Source organism: Ctenopharyngodon idella, chromosome 3 (genome assembly GCF_019924925.1).
Source record: "Ctenopharyngodon idella isolate HZGC_01 chromosome 3, HZGC01, whole genome shotgun sequence".
In the NCBI taxonomy this organism is placed as follows: Eukaryota; Metazoa; Chordata; class Actinopteri; order Cypriniformes; family Xenocyprididae; genus Ctenopharyngodon; species Ctenopharyngodon idella.
The window spans coordinates 20,656,281-20,673,397 of NC_067222.1; the positions used below are offsets into that span (position 1 = coordinate 20,656,281).

At 36.5% G+C, this 17,117-nt stretch overlaps 1 protein-coding gene across 2 annotated transcripts in view; it reads left to right on the top strand.

Moving 5' to 3' along the window:
* Window positions 1-3,184: 3,184 nt before the first annotated feature.
* The window catches only part of usp43b (ubiquitin specific peptidase 43b), an 86,663-nt gene continuing 72,730 nt past the window's right edge, over window positions 3,185-17,117 (top strand). Inside the window, exons 1-2 of one of the 2 annotated variants that reach the window (XM_051888326.1) lie at window positions 3,185-4,080; window positions 12,551-12,703. In XM_051888326.1, the coding sequence (XP_051744286.1) occupies window positions 3,493-4,080; window positions 12,551-12,703 (741 nt within the window). In that variant the 5' untranslated portion in view covers window positions 3,185-3,492. The remainder of the gene's footprint in view (window positions 4,081-12,550; window positions 12,704-17,117) is intronic. The other variant, XM_051888322.1, reaches the window with a different exon arrangement.

Sequence of the window (17,117 nt, forward strand, 5' to 3'; positions counted from 1 at the left end):
TCTATTCATCATATCAGGACAATGGCTGGTCACTGGAGCTATATGAGCATGTAAACTAACAATGACAGTTGACAGACACCTCTGACATTTAAACAGCAATTTACTCCATGCAAAAACCCTGACCTTATAGATAAAAGATAGATAGATAGATAGATGATAGAACAATAGAATGATAGAATGATAGACAAAAGAGTGTATTGAGCTTGAGAGTGTATTTCACCTGTTGCCAAGACGAACAGAGCTTAACTACACTGTAAAAAAGCATGGCTGGTTTAACTTAAAAAAGTAAGTTACCTGGTTGCCTTCAAATGTTGAGTTCATTGAAATTAAAAATTTGAGTAAATACAATGAAGGCAATTGATTTAATCAGTTGATTTAACAAAAGAAAAATGTTGTGATAACAAATCATGAAAATAATTTTTTTCAGTGTATAGTGCCGTAACTGATTACATGTAATCTGAATGACGTAATCAGATTCCAGAAATGAAGTAGTTGTAATTAGATTGTATTACGTTTTAAAATACTCGTAATCCGACTACAGTTACTTTTTTATTGATTACATTATGTTATTCTCACAATGTCAGTAAATTCATAAATTCATAATTCTTTGATTCTCCCTATACTTCCTTTTTTTTTATCTTTTACATTTTTCTTTCTAAAAGGGTCTACTGCTTATATACATTTAGAAGGTCTTCCAGGTTACACACACAGTCCAGCCACTAGTCATGTGATTATCACTGAAAACTGAGACCAACACAGCATTTGATCACTGGATTTACAGAAATCATTTCACTTTTAAGTGTTTTCTCAACACTGCATATCTAATCAGCTCCTGACAAACACAGAATTATAATTATTTTTTGAATTATCACTCAGTGAGTCATTTAAGCATGTATTACAGTCTTTGCTAGGCTTTTGTCTTTCAAACACATTAAAATGTACAAATTCATGTCATTTCATAATAACATGCAAAGCATGGATTCCTCCAACTTTTTTTGTCAGCTGAACCTCTTTGGCCTAATATATATTTATTTGAAGTGCCCCCTGAGATTTTAAAGTGTTAGTTCACACAAAAATGAAATTTCTGTCATTTATTACTCATCCTCATGTCGTTCCACGCCCGTAAGACCTTCGTTCATCTTCAGAACACAAATTAAGATATTTTTGATAAAATCTGATGGCTCAGTGAGGCCTGCATTGACAGCAATGTCACTGAACCTATAAAGATCCAGAAAGGTACTAAAAACATATTTAAAACAGTTCATGTGAGTTCAGTGGTTCTACCTTAATATTATAAAGCGACGAGATACTTTTTGTACGCCAAAAAACAAAAAACAAAAACAAAACCCTTTTCAACAATATCTAGTGACGGCCGATTTCAAAACACTGCTTCGAAGCTTTACCAATCTTTTGTTTCGAATAAGTGGTTCGGATTGCGTAAACGAAGCCTCGTTTACTGAAATCACATGACTTTGGCACTCCAAACCACTGATTTCAAAAAAAAAAAATTTGTATTCTGAAGATGAACGAAGGTCTTACGGATGTAAAATGACATGAGGGTGAGTAATAAATGACATTATTTTCATTTTTGGGTGAACTAACCCTTTAAGTTCATAACTTAGATCAATAATAGGCCTACAGTAAAATAATAATAAATAATAATAATAAAAAATATTAAAGTTCACACCTCTCTGATGTCGGTTAGTAGTCATGACATGCAGGTAAACAAATAAAATATATTTTTTAGTAAGTGTTTTATTTTGATTGTTTTTTGTTTTAAAATTATTTGTTTTAACTTTAATTTTTTGTGATTTAGCCTAATTAATAGCTTTTCATTAAACACACAAACCCCCTGCAGTTTCATCATGAACCCCAGTCTGGGAAACTCTGATGTAATTTAATATTTAATGCACTTCATGTTGTTGATAACAAAGATTGGAATATATTTTCTTTCTCTTTGTATTTTTTATATCAATTTGGTATAAGATTATCGTATTCAATTCAATGTGATAAACGAGTTAGTTCAAAAGTAATCTAAAAGTAATCAAAAAGTAGCCAGATTACATTACCTAAATGTAATGTAATGGATTACTTTACTAACTACAACTGACTACAGCTTGTAAGTAATCTACTTAGCAGTAACCATAACAGTGTTGCTTGCGTGATTAGTAAAATAAAAATAAAACTTAAAAAGGTAATTTCAGATATTCAATGTTTCTGAGTGGCGCAATATTAGCCTACAATTTGCGTAGCATGAGGGACAGACCTCCACATGTCCACATAATTACTTGTATTGACAGTGACTGTCCACATTTAATAATATAGAAGTACCTTAAAAGGTTAGTTCACCCAAAAATGAAAATAATGTCATTTATTACTCACCCTCATGCCGTTCCATACCGGTAAGACCTTCGTTCATCTTCAGAACACAAATTAAGATATTTTTGTTGAAATCCGATGGCTCAGTGAGGCCTACATAGCCAGCAATGACATTTCCTCTCTCAAGATCCATTAATGTACTAAAAACATATTTAAATCAGTTCATGTGAGTACAGTCATTCAATATTAATATTATAAAGCGACGAGAATATTTTTGGTGCACCAAAAAAAACAAAATAATGACTTATTTAGTGATGGCCGATTTCAAAACACTGCTTCAGGAAGATTCGGAGCGTTATGAATCAGCGTGTCGAATCAGTTCAGCAGTGATTTCGGCAGTCTGGCGGTTTGACACGCGATCCGAATCATGATTCGACACGCTGATTCATTACTCTCCGAAGCTTCCTGAAGCAGTGTTTTGAAATCGGCCATCACTATATAAGTCGTTATTTTGTTTTTTTGCCGCACCAAAAATATTCTCGTCGCTTTATAATATTAATATTGAACCACTGTACTCACATGAACTGATTTAAATATGTTTTTAGTACATTAATGGATCTTGACAGAGGAAATGTCATTGCTGGCTATGCAGGCCTCACTGAGAGATCGGATTTCAACAAAAATACCTTAAGATTAACGAAGGTCTTACGGGTGTGGAACGGCATGAGGGTGAGTAATAAATGACATTATTTTCATTTTTGGGTGAACTAACCCTTTAAAATTCTTTTAAAAGAGTCGACCCTTTGAAAGCCATTGTATAATTCGTACTCTGGACACTAGGCTTGCCGTACTGACAGCTCTATCCGTCAATCGCTCGCAGCTTCCCGCCAATATGAAGTTCCAGGAGCGCTCGTGCGGACCGCTGTTGAGAGCTGTCAATAATTCATTCGCTCCTAACCGCCTGCTAGTATGACGTCACAGGAGTTGCCGTACTGACCGCGCTGCCTGTCAATCATTCCTTCACGGCGAGCGTAAGGAAAATATCTCAGCGCCGATATGCTCGTTTAACCACTGCTGTCCACAATGCTGTATATCGACGTAGCATCAGGTGAGGATAATAACACTCCATGTGCCTGAACGTTTCAGTAACACAGTGGGAAATAAACCAGAAGCATGGATAAACGCGACAAGAAAGCGAAAAAAGATGCAGTGAAGTCTCCTAAACGCACAGGGAAACTGTTCCGGAGGAAATCGTTTAAATCTGTGGAAAGTTTGGTGAGTAAGATCTTGAAAAGTTTGGGAAGCTTGGCTAGCGGTGGAGAAACAACCGAGCGGTCGGATGCTGAGGATGATGATGGTGGGTTTGGAGAAAGCGCACCTTGCGCTGGAAACTCGGGACGTGTGAAAAAAGAGGACAGCAGCCAGGTGAGGAAAAGTTCCTCGCTTCCCTGCCGCTCCTCCGCGAAAGAGCGACTGTGTTCGCTGTACGGGGATAAAACGCCAGGCGTGTTGGGTCTGAAGAACCACGGGAACACCTGCTTCATGAACGCCGTTGTGCAGTGCTTGAGCAACACGGACCTGCTCGCAGAATATCTGGGTTTGGAGCGATATAAACTGGATCTGTGTCACAGGGGAATGAACGGATTTATAAGGAGTGAGGACGGTCAGCACGAGAGAGGAGAAGTTACGGAACGGCTCGCGACTTTGGTCCGAGCGCTTTGGACTTTTCAATATACACCTCAACTCTCGGCTGAGTTTAAGGTAGACTCAACTCATTCAAGTTCACTATTTTGTCACTTGTTTATCCACCTATTACAGGTATCCCGTGAAGGTTATAACCTATTGTATTCAAGGGAATTCAATTTATATAGCCTATATCAAGCTACTATAATATTATAGGGTTACTACGGGAAACAACGCGTGTCCTTAAAGTTCTTGTAGGAACTTGTGGTTTCCAATTAAAAATAAAAAGGTTTCACAGCCTGATAGCCTAGGCTTCAGAAGAACCTTTTTAAGGTCTCCAAAGATCATGCAAATCTCTTATAATTAGTATGCATGCTGTTATATATATATATATATATATATATATATAGAATGCATGCGCTTTTTAACCAACTACAGTATGTTCAGTATGTGAGAAAATGCTTTCCCACAGGATGATCTCCTCTAAGCAAAAAATAGATCAGGATGGGAAACTTTCCACAGATAACATTATCACCAGAGAGTAAATGAAAAAACTAGAGTGCACTCTCAGATAAGACATCACCACACACTGTCCACAAAGACGAGTGCAATCTGGAACGCAAGTCTTATGTAACACTTTGCTTTCTCAGAAATCTACTACTAGAGTAGAATAATACACTTGCTAGAGAAATTATGACAAAGAACTTGCCACTACAGTCTTAAAGAGAGAGGGGGCAGATAGCAGAAGGCCAATGGTTTATCATGGTAATACAAATTTCTTTACGATGATAGTTGTTGCCTAATTATTAGTCTAGCCTTTGTCATATAGTCAGTATTGCTGACAAAGTCTCTCAGCAACTTTGAAATTTCTAGTTGCTGTGTCCTTGAATTGACCTGTACTAACTTGAAAAGAAAAAAAACCCTTAAAGGGTTAGTTCACCCAAAAATGAAATTCTGTCATTAATTACTCACCCTCATGTCGGTCCACACCCTTAAGATCTTCGTTCATCTTCAGAACACAAATTAAGGTATTTTTGATAAAATCCGATGGCTTAGTGAGGCCTGCATTGTCAGCAAGATAATTAACACTTTCAGATGCCCAGAAAGCTACTAAAGATGTATTTAAAACAGTTCATGTGACTACAGTGGTTCAACCTTAATGTTATGAAGCGACGAGAATACTTTTAGTGCGCCAAAAAAAATAAATAAATAAAATAACGACTTTATTCAACAATTTCCTCTCTTCTGTAATCCATATCAGTCTCTGACAAACAACATGAGGGTGAGTAATTAATGACAGAAATTAAATTTTTGGGTGAACTAACCCTTTAAAGGAATAGTTTATATCCTTTATTATATCCTTTATATCCCCCTACACTAACCCTACCCCTAAACCTACCCATCACTTTCTGCTATTTTAGATTTTCAAAAAAGAAATGATTTATAAGCCTGTTTTCTCATGGGGACCAAAAAATGCCCCCACAAGGTCAAAATTTACTGATACGTAGGGAATACCAGGACCACACACACACAAAGGTAAAACTTATACAGTAATTTTTTGGAAGAGCAGCTCAGATTTTGCTAAATATCTTCATGAACAATATTTGATTTCCATGAAAGTCAGATTTGTAACAACATGAGGGTGAGTAAACTAACACTTTAAGACTATTACAATAAAATGTACAGTAAAATACATCCATTTATCTTGAGATAGGAGTAGCTAAAGAAACTAGCAGGTGGGAGAAATCCACAAAAGATTTCAGTGGAAAAGTGTCATCGAGAAGAGGTGGGAGTGTAGGCATAAGGTATGGGAAACAGAGGCCCAGTTCAATTCACACCCTACTATCAAATGTCTGAAGTTATTGCCTTGAAGGACCCCAGTCTGGACTGACTGTTAGACAAATGGAGACTTACAAGATCATTCAAGGTAAAATGTAAGGCTATGCCCACTCAGTGGGAAAAAACAACACATTAATGGATACTTCTGAATCTATACTGTATATTGGGCCACAACGCAACAAGACAATATTAACAGCCTCATCTGATTCAGAGTCTAATTAGTTGCATGTCGTAAATTTACATGAGGCTGTCTGAGGCATGATTTGCTTTTTCCTGTGTTGACAGGGCCCAGAGTATCTTGTCTTGAGACGACATAAATAAACTTGCTCTGCTTCTCAGACGTCTGCAGGAGTTAATGAGTGCCTAACTGCAGAAATGGGGAGCCATCTATAAACAATCAAGAGCTCTACACTATAATTTAAGCCTCCCACTGCGCTTAACTTCATTTGCCTAATATTGGCGTCAGTAAAGTGCAATCTATTTCTAATTAGACTAAAAAGACCTGAATTACACAGTGAAAGCCTTACAAGTGGTGACAGGATCAGTTATGCATTTTTAATTCTATGGAAGAGCAAAATCTTGTGGAACTTGTGAGTTCGAACTAGAGTTGTCACAGTACCAAAATTTCAGTAGTCGGTACCAATATTTTGTGGTTCTCGGTACGAATTTCAGTACTAGAGCAAAAACTGTTTAAAGGCCCACTAAAGTGCCTTGAAACATGCAGCATTATTCAATGTGTTGATGTAATTTCCACTGAAACAGGAAGACAGGGCGGGACATATTGAACAGCTCCTCCCCCTTTTTAAATTAGCCAATAGTGTTTCGTTTATATCACAGCTCAGCCTGAGCCGTTGCGCTCGGTAAAGCCGCAGTTTTCTCTTAATCTGACCGCTTCTCCTCCTTATCTATTTATAGTGTAGGGGGCGGGACGTTTAGATTCTAGAGAGCATTTGATTGGACAGAAAATCTGATGAGAACCTGAAGTGAAGAGGAAGAGACTGAAAGTTTTAAATGCTTCTATCTTTTAAATGCGAAAATTGTTTTGGAGTACACTAGCTTATAATTTACAGTAAGACTAACATATTCATTCTAAAAGCCAAAAAAATTCAATTTTGATTTCATGGGGACTTTAATTATGTACTTAAAACATTTTTTATCCCATTTTTGTCTCTTCTGTTGGTTATCACTGTCAATCATCGCAGTTTCTGACTCAGTCGTGCATTTAAATACGGTTGTCAATCCAGAAACTTTGCAGTGTATGTAGCAGCATGAAAAACTAAACTTGTATTGAGATTGTGAAAGGGTAATAAACAGAAAGCAAGAGAAGAGCATCCCTTTAAATCTCTTGTTTACACTTTGTTGGTTATAATGAAAGGATTTATGAATAGTGTAGGTAGCAAAATCTGATAGGTAGCATTATTCGACAGAACACGTGTATATTCGGTACACGCAGATAGACGTTGCTTTCAAACACTTGTTTGTGTTTGTTTGAGCACTCTCTGAGCATCAAAGGTTTCTTTTTACAGCGTGTTTTTACAAGTGTTGAGTATTGTAGCAAATCACAATCATATCTGTTGAACGTATGAACATAATGGCCTATCAGAGGTGCTAGTCAGCAAGTTATGCTGTGTGCACACTGTACGATTTATAATATGGACTTTAAGCGACAGATGCTGAAGGAACGGCAGCGGCGTTCTGGTGTTCAGTGGCGACTTTAACTCCTATTTCGTGAATTTCTACTCTAACTGTCTACTACGGGAGAATAGCCGATTTACCATAGTCGTTAATACGTGACAGATTAGATAAGTAAATGTTATGTTTTATGGTTATGTGGCATTATCTGTATGTCATTTAATGCCAAAAGCAACCCTTCTCTTGCTTTATTTAAATTACTTTTTTTGTACTTGGTCAAATGATTAAATGATCCGTTACGCTGTCCTCTTTATTGTTTCTTAGTGATTTTTGTGTTCTTCGGCTACGGCACCAACAGTTTACTTCTGGTCGCCATTGCCGTTTCATCAGCAGTTGTTGCTTAAAGTCCATAATAGTCCTTTACGACTGATGCTTGTTGACTGTACGAACATGATCCTGCTCTAAGCCATGTCACACTGTAAAGGTGATGATAAACATGGCAACTTTTTGAGCAATGTTGCCGGGCAATGTTGCTGTCAACGGGCAACCTGGTGAGACACAGGGCAACTAATTAGGGAAACGGACAGTTGGCAGCAACTAATCAGAGAGGAGCAACCCAATAAATACTTTATTATAAACACTTGTTAGGCACTTTATTTCAACTTTTCAAATATTTTCTTTGTTTTTATTAAATATAAATGCCTTACCAATATGATTTGTGATAGGAAAAGGGAGAAGAGCAAGTTTGGCAAAAGGCGGATTTGAACCCACGTCGATCACGTCAAAAGATACCTTCATATGCCATACACCCTACAGCCTACACCACTAAAGATGTTAAGCAGACTGCATCTTTTTAGTATTTAACTGAAAACATTTGATGGCTAAATTACAGCCAACGCACATTAAATCAGACACCTGTTGGTATTTTAAGCATTTAATGAGGTAAATTCCCTGTTTTGTGTTGACACATGACAACTTACCAGCGTAAAAAGATAAAAGTTCACTCTCCTTTTCTTCGCTCCACTGTCGCTGATAGGCCACCATCTTGTTTGATTTTTTTCTGAAATCTCCAAGCCGGTCATGTGATCGGCTGCTAGCATTCTGATTGGAGGATCTCAAAAAATTGCCAACGACCGATCTAAAGTATCCAGATATAAATTTGTTGCTCATTCTCAATGGGAAAGTGCCCAAGCAACATTGCTCAAAAAGTTGCCCCGTGTACCTCAGTTGTCATTCATGTCCGACTGACATCATTAATCTGTGGTGTGTTCTGCGACTGTGAGCTGTATCACATGTGGGATTAAATTGAAATGGTGGCTAGCAAACAAAAACAATCTCTAGCTTTAAAAAGGCTGTTGATAGAGATGGTATGTGGTTGATGGATGACAGGCTGGTATTTCACAGATCACAAGGTCATGTTGTGTACAGTTCCTCACTGATGTCTAAGTAATCCCACTCAGAGGGGAGTGTAGCAGAGTTAATAGTTGATATGAGTCTGCATTGAATCATCAAGTCTGCTCTGTCAGCATTGGGAATAAAAATGACTGGAATCAAAATCTTACTCTATGTCTGTTGGCTCTGACATCATCTACCTAAAAGTTGATGAAACTAACAGATATATGCATTTCAAATTTACAATCTTTCTCTTACAGCAAACCAAAAATTGATGTCATGTAGAAATCTGTAATAAAATAAAATAAAATTTTGTCTAAGTTAAGAATGTTATGTACTACCTGTAAACTATAGCAACAGACAGTTGTCATTAAATACTGAAAGTACAAATAACAAATATAATTAAATTAAAGTCCTGATAATGAATAAAATGTTAAAAGGTCTACATATCTATAGTAAATTTAATTTGTTTTCCTAGTTATGCTCATCAGTTAGAAATTACACAGTGCATGCTTCAAAAAGATTTTTTAAAAATCCTTATCCATTCATAACAAAGTTTCATGGAAATCCATGTTTTAATATGAAATATATATCAACACAGGAAATTAAATTGCATTGCCAAATAATTTCATGAGATCTAACCATAGACACAATTATTTTATCCTTATATTAGGTTCACTGACAGGATTTTAAGCAAAAAGGGCCTTTGAAGACCAAAGCTTTGATATTTTAGTACTATTTATTATTATTATTATTATTATTATTATTATTATTCAATGAATCGTTCTGGGTACTTTTCCTTATCTCTTGTCTTGAAATGTATAAAAACTAGGGCTGTCAATAGATTATTTTTTTTAAAATTGCGATTAATCGCACACTTATCGTGAAATTAAGCATACACCATTTATCTTGTTTAACATGTTCATTTTGCCATCATTGCCTATATCCAGAAAGTAAACCATCAGATTGAAGTGTGATTTTCACAAAACTGAATTTTTCAGCTTTTTTCAAGGTAAATCTAGATGTCTTTCCAAAAAAGGACACCAAATAACCAAATCATTTTTTTTTTCATATAATTTATACATTTATATATACCAAAGCACCCATAAAAAAAATCACAGCAAAAAAATGTTTCAGAATTCACAGTGTATAGTATGTGCAACAGCAAAGAGCTTATTTACATTTTAGACAAGTCAAGTTGCGATACTGAACAGAACCACATGGAGATGCCAAAAAAAACCTAAACCAACCGCCTTGACCTGCATATATACTAAAGTACACAGCAACATACGCAGGACAAATCAAAAGATTATCCTAAATGTGTGTGAAAACAACGTGAATGTGTCTGTGCATAAATACAATGTGTGTTCAATGCGTCGAGAGCGCTCATACATGATTTGTTTGCGCATCAATATAACGGACTCACGCGGGCTTCTGTACGTCACCGCAATCGTCTGTACTTTGATTGCAATCCTCATCCATCAAAACTTTCATAGCAAGAAGCTGGTTTGCTTTATCCAGCTGAGAAACATAGTTTTCATATCATCTGGCCATACAGCAGTGGGATGTTTCGACGTTCCGTTCAGACAGGAACAGCGCGATGCGGGAGGGGTTGCACTCTTCAGATACAATGACACAATATGACAGAGAGTGTTTTAAAGCAAAACAGACACTGGAATGAATAATACTCTCTGCCATCTCTGATATAATCAGCATGGACTTTTAGATCATCTAACTGCATGACGTAAATTACGTTATGACGCAATTTCACATGCTTCCGTAATTTTTTTGCGTTAAATATGTATTAAATTATTTAACGCGTTAAGGAATTTTGAATTAATCGCATGCGTTAACACGTTAACGTTGACAGCCCTAATAAAAACACTTAAATATTTCTCTATATATACAATACAGAACATATTTTGTTGGAATATGGCTATGGATGAAAAATCAAAAGAGTCTGTGAACGTCTGTAAACCACTGTTTATTCACAGGGTAATCAAAAAGCAAAAAAAAAGACACCAATAAAATTCATGGCCACACTGTCATTAAATGACCTGCTTCTAATACTAGTTCATCCGTTTGTGCACAAACCTACTGTTTAAGTGCAGGTCAAACCTCTTCAGGCTGAGCACTCGCTGATGGAAAGAAAGCCTTTCTTTTCATACAGTATAAAACTGACGGGAATCCTCTCTTTAACACCACAGATAAGTGGAGGCCTACATTTCTCAAAGCCTTCAGATACCCCAAAGAAATTTCAGAGGACCAGAATTTAAATACTCTACATTGACTAATGACTACATGTTATAAATTAAACATTAGGCTACATTTTCATCCTCACAACACAAGCCTTGTGACCTTTGACCTCTGTTTATATATATAGCAGTTTCTCTGTCACATTCTTTTAACTAGAAGGTGCTTTGAATAAATTGTTGTTCCTCTGAATAACTCGTTTGAAGACAAGGCATTTAGGCATCTAGACTTTCATTCTTTTGAAGATGGGTTTAAACTCTGTGACCACATGACCCACTTTCTCACTATAAGACTAATGTCAAGATTATTATGTTATCTCAGTCTGTAGGCCTACGGCTTCATATTATTATCTGCAATTTGCTCCCAGCTGCTAGATTGAGTTCGTATGGTTAATGCTGCTGTAATTAATCTTTATGTCACTCAGCATTAAAATTATTATTTTAAATACACCTGACATTCAAGACTACTTTAAACTGGTTTGAGAATATAACGTGGACTAGTAAGACTTGTGTGTTGTGTTGTTTAATTTTCAGCATCATTACTTCAGTCTTCGGTGTCACATGATCCTTCAGAAATCATTCTAATATAAGGATTTGTTGTTCAAGAAACATTTATTATTATTATTAATGATGAAAACCCACTTCTGGAGGTGGTCTGGGACTCATTCCAGTCAAAACTGAACAAGTCTGAATGCATCTGGTTGTTGAAACCACATATGCAAATTTTACTCCTCCCAAAAATGCTAAAAAATAAATGTGTAAGAGCGTGTTATAGGCTAAATAACATGTTATAGCCAGATTTGACAGCACTACTGCATCATGCATCGCCGCAGATGAGCAGCTGAGTCTCTTCAGCAAGCCGACACAATAGAAACTGAAAGTATGTTCGCAGACGCTCAACACACAGTTATCTTCATTAAAAGTAATGAGACTAAATGTCTTACCAGTGCTGTTGCCGCGCTCTCTCCTATTGCGGTCTTTGATTTTGAAATTAGCTGATGATCAATAAAATGCAGCTCATATTTGTTGCTTTCAGTGAGGTGAACACCATTAAATCTGCATATAGTGCCGGAATTGAAGATCGGATTTATATCCGTTTTGCAGAGACACACTTATGTGGCAAAGTGTAAATGGAATCGTTTTGATAAATCAGATAGCTATCCGATCAGTAAAAACGCATGAAGTGACCAGGTGTAAACAGGCCCTCAGTATCTAACAAACGGTCTGTTCTGAGTCAGATCCACTGTGGCTATTATTTAATGACTCCGGGATTTGTTTTTCTAGAGATTCAATAGACAACACAGGCTTGCATATATTGAGTGTGTCGACTGAATAAAGGGGATCATGTTCAATACCTTTTTGTGTCATGTCTATGTTAATAGACAATCTGTCACTAGCACTTGTGTGACTTTTATATTGTTTTTTGTCTCCAGATGACCGTATCTAAATATGGTGCACAGTTCCGGGGGAATTCCCAGCATGACGCTTTGGAATTCCTGCTCTGGCTTCTGGACCGCCTCCATGAGGACATTAACTCGTCTTCAACCATACCCAATGGAAATAACAGAAGCAAATCAAGCGGCAAGGTAAGCGCACGTCTCAGCACCTGCCTAGGGCATGAAACAGCATGAAAGAACTGAAATGATGCAACATTCAATCTAAAAAATTAGCTCAAAATGGGATTTTTTCCCCCCTCATGTTAAGTTATATTATTATGCCTCAAACCACAAATCATCACCTGAAATATCTGCAATATGAGAACTTTATTTTGCGGAATAATAAGTTAGTAGGAGTTACCAGTGGCTCTTCTAAAACCCCATATGGCCAAACAGCTGTTACCTTCACCATTAGCATGACTTGGCAAGGTCAGAGAGTCTTGTCTACACACCCCTGCCACCCGTAAACAACACATCTGTTTATGAAATATGGAGATTCGGGCCAAGCGTCACAGCACGCACTGAGATAGAGTGGTCTTGTATGTAACCTTGGAATTACCCAGATGAATAGCTTTTTACAGTGGCTGTGATCTTCACAAGGCGATATTCATGGGAACTGAAATTGATTTGAAACCCATAGCGTTTTGCAGGTCTACATGTGGCAATGGTTTCTACTCATCTTGGACCTCTAATGGAGCCACATCACCATGGCAGCAAGTTGCAGAACCTTCCGCAATTATTGCCACTCGAGAAGAAACATGCAATATGTACTTGTTGTTTATTACATTAATCTTACAATGCATTTAAGAAAGAAATCTAATTTTGTAACATGAAAAAAAGACAAATTTACTACACATCTCTGAAATTAGGGCAAGAAGGTTTTCAAACATTATTATAACCATTATTACGGCACCAAGACTGTTTTTTTTTTTTTTTTTAGAAACAGCCTTATTTAGAAACCTTTTGTCAGAGGGCAAACTTTCCAAAAATCTACTTTCACGCCAACTATCAAAGCTCTTCTTGTCTGAATAAAGCCTATGCTATTTTTCAAATCACAAATGTGAGCAGTAATAGATATGGGGCCCTATCATATATCATGCGACGTCAGGCGCAACGTAAGTGTTTTTTGCTAGTTTCAGCCGTTTTCAGATGCAGTTATCATTTTCACATCCAGCGCCCATGTTGTTTAAATAGCAAATGCACTCGCGCCCATCTGTTCGCCCATGGGCATGCTGGTCTGAAAACGACGTGTGTTCAGGCACATTGTTGGCGTGTTGCTATTTTGAGGCAACTGAAAACAACTGCGCCATTGACCAACAAAAACCTGCCAAACATTAAAAATAAAAGGATTACAATGTAAAAGATACATAAAGATAAAAATGCATACATGTCATTATGAATAGTCATTGCATGTATCAGAATTACCTATTTGCAGTAATGACGAATGAAATTGGCTAATTATCTGACCAATCGTGGCAATACACACATGTATTTAAACTGACTTGTCAGGTTGAGGGTGTCTATATTCCGCCATGTAAATACCAATCTGCCATGGTGCGAGCGCCTTCCTTTTAAAGGGAATGGGAGATGACACTCCGATTGGTTTGTTGCACATTACACGCAAAACACACCCATTACTCATTAAGAGAATAGGTACGACCCTTTTGGACCATGTGCCTGGTGCGCTGACCATATTTAACGTCGTTAAACTAGCAAAAGTGCGCTTCAGACCATATGCGCTTAGAACGTTAAAAAAAGACCCATGGTCTGTATTCCATGTAATATATCCAGATATCCAGGAAAACAGGAAAAACGTAAACCACACAAACTGAAACAAGAACCAACAAGGGACTGAACAAAACAGGGAGTTTAAATACAAGACGAACCAAATGACTGACAGGTGATATTTATACATAACCTTAGAAACAAACGAGGAGATAATCAGTAACCAAAACTGAACGGAGCAGAGAAACAGGAACTAAACAAGAGAATATCGAAATAAGAGTCCAAGTTGTTGACAGTAATACCCTTCTGGCTTGGGGGACCGAGGTGGAGACGGGGCCTTGGCAGACTGGTGGGAGTAAGGATGAGGGAGTGAGGATGACTGGGAAGCCAGAGGGCTGTTTACATGACACCTTTAAAACTAAAAACAGAAAACTTTGTGTTTTGGCCATTCATTTACATGACAACAGTGTTTTGGGGGCCTGAAAATGCAAGCATTTGAAAATGAGTTTCAAAGTGCAAGTTTTTGAAAACAAAAACATGCACTCTATTTAAACTACAAAAACATGAATTGGTGAAAACGGTGACGTCATGCGTATTATGTTTTCAGTCTATAGGTTTTTTTTTCAAACTGACATCACCAACTACTGAATAATGAATAATACAGGGTTTTAGTCTTTTTTTGCTTATCCGTGTGAACAGGGATCATTTTGACAACGTTGTCGTCTGTATGCGAAAAATGCAAAGTAAAAACTTTTCAGTGTTTAGTACATCGTTTTTGTGTAAACTTGCCCTTAGTTTGACAACTATGTACGCTGACGGAGGAAATGTAACTGACAGTATTTTGTCTAAAATATAAGTTGATTAATATTTAATTCTTGTTTCATCACAACCAAAATCTGTGACTATTTCGCTGTTCATTTTGGGTAAGATTAGAGCCATTGTGTGTGAAAAAGAGAGACGTAACTGATTTTGGTTACCTCTGGTTACCTGTGGTTTCTGGGCCCCCGCTAATTTTTTTTTTTTTTTGGTGAATTCTGAGCTCCAAATTTCTCTGTCAGTTTGGGGGAGGGGGAAAGTGTATTACTTTCTCAATGAATTTCAGGGAAGTCACCCACGTTTTTAAAACTTTTACTGACATATGACATAAGACATAGGACATGATTACTGATGTATATGTTTTAGAAATGACATTACAGAATTCATATTGAAAGCTGGCATAACACTAGCTCAGAAATGTAAAACGGCCCACTTTTACTAGCTTTAAATGGCTTTTAGCACACAAACGCCATAATACGCCTACGATTTTCTTCTGTTGGCACCATGCTAATTTTCTCTTTTTGAACTCAACAGAGCCTGAATGGTTATCAGATGTGGTTTGATGTAGTTGGTTTTGTTCGCTAATTAATAATTTGTTTAGTGACACAAATTTGAACCGCTGCTTAGTGATGAACCAAGATTTGATACTTTGATTTTCTGTAAAACAACTCATTTAATCAACAGTCTGGTAGCGCAGCAGCGTACTGTCTTTAATTGATGATCTTTGTGTGTATGTGTGCGTTTGTGTCACGAGCCGGTTCAGTTCCTCTGGCTACGCCTGTGGCTACAGCCTGGCTTATTATCTCTGAGCAGTACTTTCATCTACTCTCTGTTGATGCCCTTTTTGACTGAACTTGATCCATTATTAAAAGCCAGTTCTTTTCCTTTTAAGATATGTTCCTATGCAGGCGCACAGATAAAGGCTTGTGGCATATTGCTATAAGAACATGGGATATAGTAGTCTCAAAAGACATTGCAAGGTCAGTAAAAGAAACAGCAGTATTCAAATTGACAGTCGGTGTTGATGCATGCTATGTGTAAGCTGCTAGAGATCCGTTTTTCACCTGCAGCCAAACATCTGAAGGACAACGATACTAGCCTTCACAAAGTGTACTGTGGGGAAGTACTATAGTATTTTTTATTTTTTTTTCGTATGGGAGGGAATTTCTAAAACCCATTTCTATCCAGGTACAAAAACCTCAGAAACCTCCATGAACAGCAAAGCAGACTATATTGACTGCACTGGTTCTTAAAGGGGGGTCTAATGATATTTCATGCATTCTCACTTATTTACACTGTTAAAGAGTTCTCATTCTCATGCTAAACAAAGCCAAAGCTTCAAAACATGAGTCGGACGTATGATGGAGTATTTCGGTGGCAACTACACTACTTCCGGTTCCGGAGAGTTTTTTTTCGAGTATGGCCTGTATCACGTCATAAAGGGTGGAATTACTTGTATAGGGACTTTCTTCCTGATAAGCGTACACACACACATCACCCAGAGCAAATTCATGTTTAATTCAAAAATCCAGTTCAATTACTTTTCAAATGTACAAATAAAAACAAAAACATTTAAAATTGTGTAAATCATGTTTAAAATTTAAAGTTAATTGTAACAAATTAATTTAATTGATTTAATTTTTCATTTTTAAATGAAACTTTGAATTTTAAAATTATTCATTTTATTATTATTAAAATGTTATTCACTAATAAAAATATAAATTTAATGATAATAAAATGATGTAAATTTATATATATATATATATATATATAATTTTATTATAATTAAAACAAATTATATACAGTGATTAACAAATTTATTAGACCACCTGTCATAATCGAGAGAAAACACAAATATTTTAGGAATATGTCAAAAACTTGTTTAAAAAAAATAAATAAAAAATTATTGTCATTTATTAGGCAAATAGCAAAATGAAACTAAATAATCTTTTTTCACACATAATAACCAAAAATATTATATATTTTATTTTTATTTTGTATGGCCTCCTTTGGCCTTGATAAC